At 47.1% G+C, this 14,943-nt stretch overlaps 1 protein-coding gene across 3 annotated transcripts in view; it reads left to right on the top strand.

Annotated features, from left to right (window-relative positions):
- LOC144756318 (uncharacterized) overlaps nucleotides 1-14,943 on the top strand; it is a 166,263-nt gene that overhangs the window by 19,789 nt on the left and 131,531 nt on the right. For all 3 annotated transcript variants that reach the window (XR_013595126.1, XM_078646016.1, XM_078646017.1), the window contains exons 3-5: nucleotides 612-677; nucleotides 1,789-1,904; nucleotides 3,452-3,514. Coding sequence is in view for 1 of the 3 variants with exons in the window: in XM_078646017.1 (XP_078502143.1) it covers nucleotides 647-677; nucleotides 1,789-1,904; nucleotides 3,452-3,514 (210 nt within the window). In the remaining 2 variants the exon portion in view is untranslated. The remainder of the gene's footprint in view (nucleotides 1-611; nucleotides 678-1,788; nucleotides 1,905-3,451; nucleotides 3,515-14,943) is intronic.

Raw genomic sequence — 14,943 nt, forward strand, 5'->3', positions numbered from 1 at the left:
GTTTCACCCAGAGCAACACCCATGAAACGCCCCTTTCACACAGTTTTGTGCATGGAAGTGGCACATATTTATAAGGCCATGAAAAGCCACATAAAGTGGCTTTACGTGGCCTTGTAAATATGTCGTGGCACATTGCGCCACCAGAACGTCAAAAAAGTGACGTTCTGGTGGCGCAAATGTGCCAGTAGTTGAGGCCCTCAGTGTTTAGCAATCTTGTTCCAGCCGACAGAATGATGAGCTATACTGATGAATGGATGACTCAACCAGCCGTGAAAAGATTGTTTTGTTTAGCTATGATGTGACCAATCCATACGGCGTTCTAAAACCAAGGCCATCTACAGCTGGGAACCAAAATGTAATCTGGCAGCAGACGGTACAAACCGTGCAGAAAAAAACTGGAAATGCTCATGTCCCAATAAAGTGCTGTTTGCAACTTGTCCCAGTCAACCTGATCTCCTAAAACATGGCAAAACCCCTCTCATTACCTTGTTGCTATGTAGCTGCCATCGGCAGCACACACATCATAATGTTATGAAAACAGTTATTTATAACAAATATAACGTAAATATATACCGAGAGATAAAAGTGCTCCTCTTATGATGCATTTCCAGGCACTCTTGAAGTTACTGCCAGAAAGGTGTTCTTCATGAAACAGCAGTCCGTGGGCAACCTTGAAGGTGAGGTGTGTTTTACCACATAGTACAATACCTGTCCAGGCATATTGCCTTCGGAGTGTGTATTTCCCTGCTTAGTGGGAGGTTTCAAGACTGTCGCTCGAATGAAGAATGGGGGGATGGGAGGGGGGGGGGTATTCTGCAGCCCACATAGAAACAGCAAATCGCCTTTCATGATTGTTTATGTGCAGGAAGGGGCCCCTTCCTGCTCATAAACAATCGCCCCTGCAGCGCAGGCACCCTTGCAACATGGCGCAAGGGGGCCTGCGCTGGCACTAGGCAGCTTTTTAGCACCAGCGCTTGGGACACTCAGGTGCGCTGTATTTTTTTAAACAAGGCGCAACCCTCTGTTTGAAAAATATCAGAGCATGGCATTACCAATTTTGGCGTAACACTGCACTCCAACATTTTCTTGAAAATATCCCTCGAAATGTCACAATTTTCAACCATAATTGCATGCCTAAATCAGCCCTACTACATTAGACGGGAGCTCAGAGTATCCCCAGTATTTCACCTTTCGTAGATTCACATGCGTTTCATTTGATTGGTGCCCAGGGTGAGGATTTCAAGAAACATGTTTTGTATTTGTAATGCAAGTAACAGCCAATAACATGTAGCATGAATTCATTTGAAATGATGCTTAGTTGTCAGGGTGCGTCTGCGATCATCATTAGCTACAGTGAGCCAAGGAGTTTGGTTATTTGCGCCGCATGGGATGGTTACAGTGTCCAGAAAATACGCTGTGAATGAGATCTCTGTAGTTTGCGTGTCCATTGGGTTCGTGAGTCAAGTCTCGGCTGCTTTTTTGTACATCCTATGACAAATATACATTGGTGTCATGTGCATCCGCACAGCTGCTCTCCTGTGTCATGGCAGTCATGAGTGTTCATTTGCTAGCTCTCTACTCATATGTATGCTTTCCTTTTTTGGAGGAAGGTGGCCTTTTTGGGGAATTTGAGCACTTTATTGGATACACATTGTATCGGTCATTCTTTCTACGCCTGCTTGTGCTTTGCAAAGCTGTTCTTCTCCCATCAAGTCCTTTCAACGTATTATTACGCTAACTTATTCATGGCCCTGTTGTGATAGCTCTGCTTCTTCTTCTCACTTCCAGGTGTGAGGAGGACTAACGATGCACCCAGTCGACTTCCCTTCGGAACAGAATACGAGGAGGTGTGCGAGATTACCAGCCATGCTCAAGCCTCAGTAACAAGTTTCAACCCTTGCAAGGTTCGTATGGGCCCCTTTTTGCATATGCCTTCGTGTGCACAATTTTTGTCCACAATGTGTGGTGTATTCATTTGACAGGGTGGCATCACAAGGAGTATTTATATATATATATATATATTACCTACTGGCGGTCGCCAGTAGGTAGTTATAGTTAGGATCGTTTTCCATAGGAAATCCGCAACATTCTATTGGGAATAACTTTGGCGCCGAATGAGGGATCTGCCTGTAATTTTCCTTAACTTTGCCTCGCTGCGCTCCGCTCCTTCCCGGAAAGTTTCGGGGGGATCCGTCAAGCGGGGGCCGAGATAAAAGGGGGGTCCCAAAACGTGTTTTCCCCATGTTAATTTCCATAGGGCAGTTGGACTCACTTTTAGCCCGAACGGCTGAATGGATTTCCACCAAACTTGGCAAAATTTTATGCCTTTGCTATGTCTCAAGATATATGCTCCAGTGGTTTTTACGAAAATTTACTTTGAAAAAATATATATTGGGCTACATTGGGCTATATATATGTTAGAGCCCAAATGTAGCCCAATGTAGCCCAAAGATGGCCACCAGAGACAAAAAAAAACAAATGTAGCCCAAATATCAGCCAGATGTAGCCCAACTATAGCCCAATAACAGAATGTCCCAGAGTGTTCTAAAGAACAACTAGAACGCTAACAGTCTTACTTATGACAAAAGTATGGCACACCTGAAGTCATCTTGATTGGAATAAAGTGGTAACACTTAATACATTTAATTTGAAAAGGAACAAAATGAGGGGTTTCATTTTGCCATAGAAATTTTATATATATATATATATATTCACTGAAAAAACCATAGGTTACACACCAGTTATAGTTAGGAATTAGCATTTAAAAATCCTTTGAAATTCACTGAAAAAACCATAGGTTTCACACCAGTTATAGTTAGCTGGAAATTTTACTCGCATAAAACCATTGAAATTCCCACGTTATAGTTAGTTGGACTCACTATAACTTGCACGTCTGCAATGCACTGCTGATGACGTCACATATTACATCACTCATGCATATATTTAAATATTTAAACATTACTCGCTAATATATGTATTCACTAAGATACACTTAATAAGCCAGTTAACCAATCAATTTTTTTAAAAAAAATCACTGTCATGAGTGATGTAATATGTGACGTCATCAGCAGTGCATTGCAGACGTGCAAGTTATAGTGAGTCCAACTAACTATAACGTGGGAATTTCAATGGTTTTATGCGAGTAAAATTTCCAGCTAACTATAACTGGTGTGAAACCTATGGTTTTTTCAGTGAATATATATATATATATATATGTTTATATATATATATATATATATATATATATATATAGATAGATAGATAGATAGGTAGATAGATAGATAGATAGATAGATAGATAGATAGATAGATAGATAGATAGATAGATAGATAGATAGATAATTACTAGCCGGAAATGCTGATGAATTTACAGTCTCCTAGATACCGCCTGTGTCCTTTATGTTGCTAATTTTTCCTGTGTTCTCTCTCTCTTTCTGCATCTTTCCCCAAAGGTAGTTTCGCTTATCCACTTCACAACAGGTGCACACTGCATAGGCATCACCCGGGCCCGTAAGGTAAGAGACACCTGATCTTTTCACTATCCCTGTGATAGCATCTGCAGTGGCATCATTTACACCTTTGGTGACTGAGTGTGATCCAGCTGTGCAGTAGTAGTCACCTTCTTGCTTGGTCTCGCTCAACCGGCTGACGCTTTCTTGGCACTAGTTGTGCCACTTCCACTACACAATGTGAAAGGTGCATCACACATCAGAAAGATGAGTTGTTTAGTGTATCTTGTCGCAGTGCTGCTGTAGGCAGTGCACAATGTATGCCTGCCATTGTGATGGTGCACAGCACTTGCTGATATCATGAAGCTGTGTGACTGTATTTATCTCCCCACGACATCCCCACCCAGAAAACATGCAAACAGCATCCCATTCAAAGACTAATCATAGGGCACAGCTCCAGAGTATAAGAACAATGGGGCACAGCTCCAGAATATAGGAACAATGGGGCACAGCTCCAGAGTATAGGAACAATGGGGCACAGCTCCAGAGTATTGGAACAATAGGGCACAGCTCCAGAGTTTAGGAACAATAGGGCACAGCTCCAGAGTATAGGAAAAATAGGGCACAGCTCTAGAGTACAGGGAAAATAGGGCACAGCTCCGGAGTATAGGAAAAGTAGGGCACAGTCCAGAGTATAGGAATAATAGGGCACAGCTTCAGAGTATAGGAACAATGGGGCACAGCTCCAGAGTATAGGAACAATGGGGCACAGCTCCAGAGTATTGGAACAATAGGGCACAGCTCCAGAGTTTAGGAACAATAGGGCACAGCTCCAGAGTATAGGAAAAATAGGGCACAGCTCTAGAGTACAGGGAAAATAGGGCACAGCTCCGGAGTATAGGAAAAGTAGGGCACAGTCCAGAGTATAGGAATAATAGGGCACAGCTTCAGAGTATAGGAAAAATAGGGCACAGCTCCGGAGCATAGGAAAAGTAGGGCACAGCTCCGGAGTATAGGAACAATAGGGCACAGCGCCGGAGTATAGAAAAAATAGGACACAGCTTCAGAGTATAGGAACCATAGGGCACATCTCCGGGGTATAGGAACAATAGGGCACATCTCCAGTGTGTAGTAACAACAGGACACAGCTCCAGAATAAAGGAACAATAGGGCACAGCTCCAGCGTGTAGGAACAATAGGACACAGCTCCAGAATAAATGAAAAATAGGGCACAGCTCCGGAGTATAGGAACAATAAGGCACAGCGCCGGGGTACAGGAACAATAGGGCACAGCTCCAGTGTATAGGAACAATAGGACACAGCTCTAGAATAAAGGAACAATAGGGCACAGCAGCAGAGATAGGAACAATAGGACATAGCTCCAGAGAACAGGAACAATATGGCACAGCTCCAGATTATAGGAGCAGCGAGGCAGCATCTCTACTTGTGGCTCGTGCTCTGGTTGTCAGGTAATACGTATAGATCAGGAGTCTCCAACCTTTTCTGTAATAAGAGCTGCTAAAGTTAAAAAGATATCCTCCCGAGCAAATAATGAATATTATTAGTGTTGTTACAGTGACCGCATCTGACAAAATTTCCCTAGTGGCCATCTCATGCAAGTATTTGAAACATATATGACAGCATCAGTGCTAGCAATAATCTCAAAAAAGGCTTTATCAACTTGGAATGCCTCTACTAGGATTATAGATAACAGCCATAGCTGCAGTGCACCAAGACAATAAGTCTCCCCAATGCTACATAATTTATCACTCAAATATCAGCTTTAAATATAATGTGTATTTATAAAGTGCACTTTAACCCTATAACCCTTTAACCCTGTAAAGTATCTTACCATTCAAATTACATGTATATTGTTAACTAACTGAATGGTTGCAGTGGTTGATTTGGAAATTCAACAGTTTTAGTCAAACATCCACTTATGTGGTCTGAAAATACACACATTTTCATCTCAAATACAGGCTTTTGAATTTTGGTATACATATATTCATTCAATAATGCAAATATTTCTAATTTAGTGGGCTGGGTGACACGTAGGAGAGCTACTTGCTGGTAGCTGGAGAGCTACCAGTAGCTCCTGAGGTACCCATTGGCAAAGCCTGGTATAGATGGAAACCTCATCCACGTAACGCAACCTAAGCCGCAAAGTCCAATGACTAAACACTGTTTTCACAACTGTCTGATCATTCACTCATAAATAAATACTACATAAACCTATAAACTGACACTAGTCTCTAACATACTCACTTCTGCTCTCCCAGTCTTCAACTTCCTCTGACCTCATCCATATCACATTTCCTGTCCCACTCCAGCCATTACTTCTCATATCTCAAGTAAAAAAAAAAAACCTGAGTCCTTTTTTGCCTTCCACAACCATCTCACACCTCTATAGCATGCCACATCTTTACATCAATTCAGCTGTACACTGCAACATGCCTTCAACATACAGTATCCTTTCCATACATTCTCGCCTGCAGCCATACGCTCACAACCCTCACACAACTAAAATAAGGTTGCTTTTACGCCCAGCCCACAGATAATCCCAACCATATCAATGCAAAATCCATATATTTTCACAATCTCATCACATCACTAGAGGCAGTCTCTCCCACAAAGACTAAGATGCTCAATTAGCAACCTAACCTCCCTCCCCCCCCTCTGTCCCACACTCACCGCTCTATCTGCCAAGGCGTGTGTGACAAACTTTTCCACAAAAATGACCATGAGAGGCAGATTATCCCTGATAGGTAACGCCCCGCTTCCGCTGCTCATCATCAATCACCCATGATCTCACTCTGCAACTCCACCACCTTAGCAACAGAGCTCATCCCTACAACTGAAAACCTCTAATTCATTGTGTGCCCTGTCTGATCCCTGTGGAGAGGTGTAGTGCAGCGGCCAGGGCAGCTGACTTTAGAGCACAGGGGTCACGGTTCGATCCCCCGTGCGGCGCATCAGCTCAGCACCATGTGATTCTGGGCAATAGCTCCCAACCCCTTCGATGCTGATGACGGCCCTCAGCCGTCATGCATCACTGGGCTCGTGTGCTGATGACGGCTGGGGGCCGTCATAAACCACCCACTCGCGATTCTGCCGCACAGGCGCAGAATCGCGGCCGCGCCCAAGGGGTTAATTCCCATGACGGCCCCCTACTCCATGAGACCTGTAAGGGCGAGTAGTTCGCGCTCTACAAATACTGGATTTATTTATCCCTGTGGGGTACAACAGCGCTATCCTGAAAAGACCGTCTCTTCGTGACGTCAATAGTCACCTCACTATTTACCCACTCCCTCTTATCTCAGACCTGCCACCTACTGCGTTCAAATCTGCACTACTACTCCTAGTCTTAAAAAAAGCCTACTATCCCATAGGAGACACGTCACACTTGGCATCCTACTTAAGGCAGGTTGCGGTCTGGGTCACAAGAGGCCCAACACAGTTCTTAGTATTTGTATTGAAAGACACCTTTGCATTTTCTTTGTGCAACAGGATGACAGAAGTGGATCTATTCACGTGCCCCCATCTATTTTCATGCTGATTGTCGATATCTGTAGAGTGAGGAGGCATTCACCCTTCTGTGTTCAAATGTGTCCCCAATGCAACCTAATTTCTGCTTCATTTTACATTCTCATTCTTCCTAATACCATCTAACCCAAAGAAAATAAATCATTGAGTGGTTTTCAACAATCTGGGTACATTGTTAGTACCATGTGTAAGCAACCAACACGATTCAAACATGTAAACACTCGTAAAAATGGATTTAAAAAATCAATACATTTCCTGTCATCTCGAGTGGATTTACAATATCTTGTCTCCTGATTAGAGATTACAAGATTCCGTTGGACCATTACGGATATACACTGCCGTAATTACCATGTGATTTTACATTTAACAAAGCTAGATTGTAATGCTGGCTCAGTGTATGTACGATGTATGGTCTCGGTTTTATCTCAGTTATGACTTTCTTTAATTAAATGTTTGAACTTATCCATGTGTATTGAATTTATTATTCATGACTTTTGGCTGAAAAAGGTACTTATTCTAACGTTTGACCGGCATGCACTACTGCATTCATTTAGATTTAGGAGCAAATAAATGTCGGCTCTGCAACAATGCTATTGAGTTAATAATTAATCGATACATACAGGTATTTATTTTCATAGCCAACATTAACATGTATGATTGTGACCCAAAAACAAAATCAGTCATTAATTTACTGGCATGTATAAATAATAACAGCAACAGCTTCAGTTTTGCTAAGTAACATGGCTTGAAGTTTTATAGACACAGCAACAGCAAAATCATTGCCTAATCCGTGGAATCTTCATGTCCTCTTTAGACTCTTCCATTTATCAGTCAGGATGCACTCTTAAGGACGAGTCTGTATATACCTTATCACTGAAGTACCCTCATTGACATGGTTTTGTAGCTTCAAGAGGTACACTCTCAGAGGTATATACCGTGTCGCGGTATTGCCCTAGTGGTAAACCTCAAGGGGCAGATTTACAAGCCCCTTGCACAACTTTAGCGTCACTTTTAACATGGGGAAAGTGACCCAAAAGTGGCGCAAGGGGCTTGAAAATCTGCCCCCACGTTTGTAGGTCTTCCCTACAGACAGCTTTCAGCTGTGTGGTTGGCAAAAGCTTCCTGTGGATTATTCAAATAATTTTCAGTGGTCTTTGGCCCAACCCATAGCTATCGTTGGTTGCTTTTGTTCTTGGTCACATTTGCTTGGTTTGTATTCAATAGGTTTCCTTGTCCATTGTGTGTTTGTCCGTCTCCTTCTTTTCTATGTCCTTCCCCTGGATCATAGCCTCTTTACCATCATTTTGACTAGATGACTTGTATCCTTCCCCTGCTCACTTTTAGGGAACTACCTTTTTTTTCTTTTCAGTACTCAATGAAAGAAGTTGTGTTCTCTAGTTCTCCCCCTCCGCTGCTGCTTCCCACCGCGACACCTGCCATTCCCACTCCCCCGTAGCTACCTTATCTCTCTCTCTCGCCAAGTATTTACGCTGCTATCCCCACCCCTCACTGGCTTTTTTATTGGGTTTTTTTCTCCCGGCCCTGGTTCAAGTGCCTCTGTTGCTCCCTTGCCATCCACCCACTCGTCGTTACACCCACTCGTCGTTACTTTCCCACCCAACCCGCACCCCCGTTGTCCTCTTCCCCTGATAGCCCTTTTTAGGCATTGTTGGACTTGGCCCTTTTCCCCCAAACTTTTTCGCTTTTTGCCCCCCTTATTTGAAATGTCTCCCCCATGGTAATAAACCTGTATAGGCCATGTGGGTAAGAGTTGCCCTGTTTTAAAATGTAATGTCACGAAATGGTGTGCAGGAAATATTCCCCCATTTTAGAAATGCACCTGACTGAAATGTTCTGTATTTAAAATGGATGCCAATGCCATGGGTTTTGCCACCTGACTGCCGTAGGTCAGCGGTCTAGATATTATTACCCAGCCAACCCTTGCTTTTGGAGGGAAGCCTGGCACCCAGGGTGCTCAACCCCTCCCCTTGAGCCAGTTTAGGCCAGCTTTGTCAACATTCTAAAAGGTTCTGGCACTGCCTGGGAGGAGGGTATAAGTAAGGGGGATGTGCCACCAGAGACTCACACAGAGCTGGGACAGGAATGTGAGGGGACCTGCTGCGAGGTGCCACATGGGCCTGTGAGCTGGGCCCAGCACCCCTCAAACCCCCCCCCCTCTGCTGTCCCCCGGGCCCCTGACGAAGGAGGGCCCCTCCCCAGGTCCCTGACGCTCTGGGGGACCTTAAACCACGGCAGCACTGCGTGAAAGAAGCGCCCAGGAGGTGAGGAGTGGGCCCCTGAGGAACTGAAGTGGGGCTGTCTACCCCCCTCTGGTGAAGCTGGGGCCCTTTAGAAGCGCTGGGCCGTGAGGAGCTGCCTGTGAAGCGCCGCCTGGGGAGGATTGTGCCCCCGAGGGACTGTGGCGTGCTAAAGCACTGTGCCCTGTGACTGTTGTGGCCCCCGAAGTGCTGTTGGCCCTGAGAGCTGTGTGGGCAGAGGGAGGAGCTGTGCTCCGTGAATAGCGCCCTTTTGCTGAGAGGAATAGCGCCACAGGAGCCTACCCCGCATTTTGGCGCGCTTTTGGCCCCGTGATCTGGGCGGATGTCGACCCCGCAATATTAATAATTAAATAAAAGGGAGCCTACCCCTTACTGCCGCCGAAAGTCACCGTCGCAGCCCGGGCACCGAGGAGACTGTGGCGCTGCCTGAAGATTGCGCCTGGGGCCTAAATCTCCGCCGTGGCCCGGCGCTGCCAAGGAGACCCCCGCTGTGGTGGGCATCGTCGCAGCGGCCCCCGGTGCCAGGAGAGGGCTGCCGGAATGGAGAGAGGGCCGCGATAGGCCTGAAGCCGGAGAGGCCGGCATCACTTGGCTGGGGCGCCGGTGACGTCCCTGACTGCGCCCCCAGCCCGCCGCGCACCAATTGGTTGGCGCTGCCGCTCCCCCGGGAGCCGCATCCTGATTGGCCCCCGGGCCAAGACCAGCCCCATCAGCCGGGAGAGGCTTCGCGGAGGCCCCTTTAGAAGTCCCGGGCCCCAGTGAGGAAGAGGGGAGCCCCGGGATCGGGAAAGCCGACGGAAGCCCCGGGTCCCCTTGAGGAAGAGGAGGGGCCCGGGTGACGCCGCATTGAGGAGAGAGCCGAGGGCGGGAGCCTACCCCGCCTCCGTCGGTGAAGGAGTGCCCCGAGTGTTGCGGCAGGTCCCGCGGCTGGCTGCCAGAGCACAGAGGGGGCCTCGAGGCCCATTGCCGGTGCCTGCCCCTCTCCGCCTCGAAATCCGGGAGAAGACTGAGGAGGCCGGGGAGAGCCTCGGAACCGTCGGTGAGTGGGGACTGTGGGGCCCTAGTGTCCGTTGGTTGGGGGGCTGGAGTCGGGGCACAGGGTCGGTGCTCGCCCCCTCCCCTTCTTTTGGGAAATCGGGATTGGGCCCTGTTGGCCCCCACTGCCTTAAGGAAGAGCAGGGCCCTAATTGTACACCAGAGCCCCCGGACTCGGCGAGAGCTCCCAGTGAGAAGTACCTGCGGGACTGCCAGGCCTCTGAGCTGGGCCAAGACATTAGTTAACCCCTGCCTGGGGGTCCAGTTGAACGCCAGCCAGTGTAGGCCCTGGTGCTTGGGTTAGTGTGGCGTAAGGAAGTGCTTTTGCTGAATACTGGGTTAAAGGTGCCTTAATGAAATGCCCAGTTCTCTTGCCTAATGGGTTGATGTTTAGGCAGATGGTTTCGCGCCCAGTGTGCTTAGGGCCTAGTGTTAATGCCCCTGTTAATGGTGGGCATCCCCATGCGTTATGCTGCTGAGGAGACGCCCATAGGTCAGGCCGACTGCCCCTTCGCTAAGGGTTGTCCTAATGGTCGCAGTGGTGACATGCACCAGGTTACTGCGCCCCCTGTCCATGATTGGGCAGTCCTGTTGCTAATGTTTTTCGTGCCCATGATTTAATGCCTAACGTCACACCATAATGTGGATGCATAATGTTTATCGCCATGCGGAGGGTGGGCTGTTGTATACACCCTGATGTTTTATACTAATGGTGTTGCCAACGTGCCGGCCTGACGTGTTATTCCAGGCCCATGGTTAGGCTCCATGCTAATGAGGAAGCCTTGATGTTTTTATTACAGGTGTCCCGCCTCAGGATTGAGACCGATACCTAATGTTGATGCCCTCATGCTGTCATGCAGGTCCCGGGCCGAGTAGTTATCCAGTACCGGTTGATTCCTGATATGCTGTTGAGGCCCTGTGTTCAATGAGTTTGTGCCTATATTTGGATACCCACAGGTTTAGGCATTATAAGTTCTGCCTAGTGTTTTATTCTCACAGGGGGATGGTGGAGTAAACCTTGATGTGCCTTCTATAACAGGTGTTCCTGCTTGATATTAATGCTGGGTGAACCCTATCCTTTTTGCAGGAGACGCCAATGACAGCTATTTTGGGTTCATACCCCTAATGTTTGATTTCATGCTTAATGGGTTCTCACGCCTAGTGTTTTCTTCCCTCATATGGATGTCGCTGATGTTACATGCCAAGTGCTAACTCTTTTATATTTCAGCTAGACGATTTGGACTGATTTACCGTTTCAGCCTTGTTCCCAATTCCCTTGTAAATAATCCCCCGGGCATATACTGCCCTGGCGCTCGCTAGCACCTTGTTGTGATTACGGCCTATGTTATGTTTACCCTTGCAGGTTGGAGTCAATAGAGAACTTATTAATTTTCCAACTCAAGCTGGTGTCGTGCCTCTTTTGTGGTGTGCCTGGTGTATCGTCTGTGGGTACTGCGTGAGTGCTTCACATGTCCTCCGGAGTTTGGCCTGCCCGCTTGGTTCCGTGCTGCCCCCCCTGGAGATTTGGTAACCCCATTTCTTACAGGCATCATGAAAAAATGCTTTTTTACCGATGCTGCACAGCCAATAGGTCCAAAAGGTGAAACCTATTGGTTTTCCCGGTGCTTGTTTAAAAGGAGGGCATTATCTAGTTCTATCAGGAACAGCCCTCAATATTAGTGATTAGCTGGGACTCAAGAATGTGAGACTCTATGGCGCAGTCACAGACACAAAAAGAATTGTTCAGTGTCCTGAGATTGTCCTGTGCTTGGTGATAGACGCAGGAAGTCAAGGACCTTGCCATAAACCAGTGTATGGTGGACCCTTAACCATCTAAAGTCGACTTGAAATTATTGACATGTTCCAGTGTCCGTGTCTTACATCTGTGAAGGTTTTTCTGAGTGCAAAGATTTTTGTTCTACAGCCAGTAATATCTAGTGATTTTAGTGATCTAAAGCTATGGATTTTCTCAGCTAGTAGACCACGTTTGTGTTATAGAATTATTAAAGCTTAACACCACATGTATGCATAAAGTCTTGGTCTCTATAATGTACATTATTTGGTAGGAATACCTGGTTTTATTGCTTAATTTTCAGTATGTACTTTGCATATGTTAAATCCATACATTTGGTGTTTGTTTCTACAGCTGAAACAATAAAAGCAATCAACATCACTGCGTGACAACTTTGGATCAACTCAGCAGGCAGAGGGAGAATTTAGCTGATCCCCTATAGAACAAAGGCGTGCCTGCTGCCATGGGCACGCCTTTGAGCAAAATAAAACAAAACAGAAAAACTTCATGTACCTGACTTTCATTTCTAGGGAATAAAAGAGGTTTAAGGGGCGAAAAAATGTAATTGTTGATGTAGTTTCGGACCTTTACTTGTATACTTTATTTTACAGGTGACGCCTTGTTATACCCAGCTTGTTGGAGGCAAGTGTCTTGTGGACAAATTAGAAACTCCTCCTTAATAAAAACAGTGCATTGCAAAAACGTCTGTCCCCTTTCCAGTCATTCCCTGTTCTTTATTTGGGTATTTTTGGAGCATGGGCGAGAGCAGCGGTGCTTGTAGCCACATGGGTGAGGGTTATAGGAGGATGTTTACATTGCAAGGGGTGGAAGTTACAGCAGCGGGAGGAGGGATAGACAGGGTCTTGTTCTCAGTTTTGTTTTGGACTAGTCTATGTTCATTGCAACCTGCTTACGGTTTCTGGCTGCAGGGTATTTAATGCTGAGGCCCTTGCATGTCATTCCCTGGGTTTTATTCCACTCTTCAATCAATCAATCAATCAATCAATCATATCATTTGTAAAGCGCACTACTCACCCGTGAGGGTCTCAAGGCGCTGGGGTGGGGAATGCTGCTACTCCTCGAAAAGCCAGGTCTTGAGGAGTTTTCTGAAGGTCAGCAGGTCTTGGGTCTGCCGTAGGTGGATGGGGAGGGTGTTCCAGGTCTTGGCGGTGAGGTGGGAGAACGATCTGCCACCTTAGGTCGCTCTTCGGAAGCGGGGGACTGTAGCAAGGGCGAGGTCGGCGGAGCGGAGCTGGCAGGTGGGGGTGTAGAAGCTGAGTCGTCTGTTGGGGTACGTTGGTCCGGTGTTGTGGAGTGCCTTGTGTGCGTGGGTGAGGAGCTTGAAGGTTATCCTCTTGTTGACCGGGAGCCAGTGCAGGTCTCTCAGGTGGGGTGTGATGTGGCTTGGCAAGTCTTTGCAAAATGTCAATTGACACCTCTTGGTCCATGCCTCTTCTTCCAGGCTTCAGGCCATGGTCTGAAGATGAGCCCGTGGGGTTTGCATCATCTGTGTGTGAAACATGGACTGCTTTGCTGTTGATCAGCTTCTCCTCGGGCCCTTCTTGGCATGTAATCACAGCCAACACCCTCTACAAAAACTGCACAACACCAATGGAGTGTATCGTATAGATGATTTTCAAAGTTCTCTTACTATCCGGTCTGGGACCCGGCAGGTAACACCGACTCCTGGTAGAGAAAAGCTCTTAGCACAGGCAATCGGTGCACTCCTTACACCCCCAACCTGCCAGTCAGCTGCTTAACAAGCATTCCATGCCCATGTGAGTGATGAAAACCTATGAGGCATAAAATGATTTTATGGAAGGACCTTAAATGCCCAGACCCAGTCTCTACAGTGGCTTTCAGAGATGGGGTGCGGAGTACTGCAGTGAGTGTGACAGTTCCCTTGAACGCCTGAACAGCTGAGGAAGAGGATTTCAGGATCACCAGTCCCTCATGCCTGCTTCAAGGGGGAGAAACAGGGGTCCAGTCATTGGATCCTGGAGATTTCATCAGTAGTCTGGGGCTCCTCAGAGGTGCCCGCCCGATGTAAGTAGCAGGGGGAAGGGCTGCACGTAGGGACAGGGCCGGCACTAGGCATGGGCAGTGTGGGCAGCTGCCCTGGGCCTCGCACTAAGCCTACCAGTGTAACACACCGCCGGTCCTCATACCCCTGCCGATCCAACGGAAAGAAAAGTGTCTCCTTGCAATATGGCCCATGGGAGGTGGCCCCCCTCCCTGGGTCTCTTAGTGATGGTATGAGTAGGCCCAGGGGAGGGGGACACTTCCTCTTGTCCCTGTTGCAAGGAAACACATTTTGCCGCTATGTCCTGCAATTAGGCCTCCTGCCCGGCTGCCCATTCGAAGAAACTGCGCGAGGCCCTTTGTCCAGCACTTTAGGGCCCCCATGGTTTTAACTTTCAGCCCACAAGCATTTGTCACACCTTCAGCCTGTTAGGAGCTGTAAAAGAGGTGCTTGTATGTGGCCGAGAGGAGGAGATGCGGAACAGAAGAGTCTGCACAAAGAAGCTTCCCGAGCCCAGGAGTCACATATGTAAATTATAGGGCCCGCGCACATTCTCTTTCTGCTTGGGGCCCCATAAATCCTGGAACTGGCCCTGGGTAGGGAGGTACTGGCGTGAGGACCGTGGCTTTCTGCATCATATTCAAAGTGACCTTCTACATACATGCCAACATTTTAGATGAGGAAAGTGGGAGATTTAAAAAACCATTATCAGGAAAATGTATTTTTTCCATTGACTTCTATTGAAGTAGAGGCAATTTCAGAACGGAGACAGCCAAAATAAGCCATTTTTGGCTTGAAAAATCAGGAGTCTCCTGCCTGATTC

The sequence above is a fragment of the Lissotriton helveticus genome, chromosome 5_1 (genome assembly GCF_964261635.1).
Source record: "Lissotriton helveticus chromosome 5_1, aLisHel1.1, whole genome shotgun sequence".
Taxonomy (NCBI): domain Eukaryota; kingdom Metazoa; phylum Chordata; class Amphibia; order Caudata; family Salamandridae; genus Lissotriton; species Lissotriton helveticus.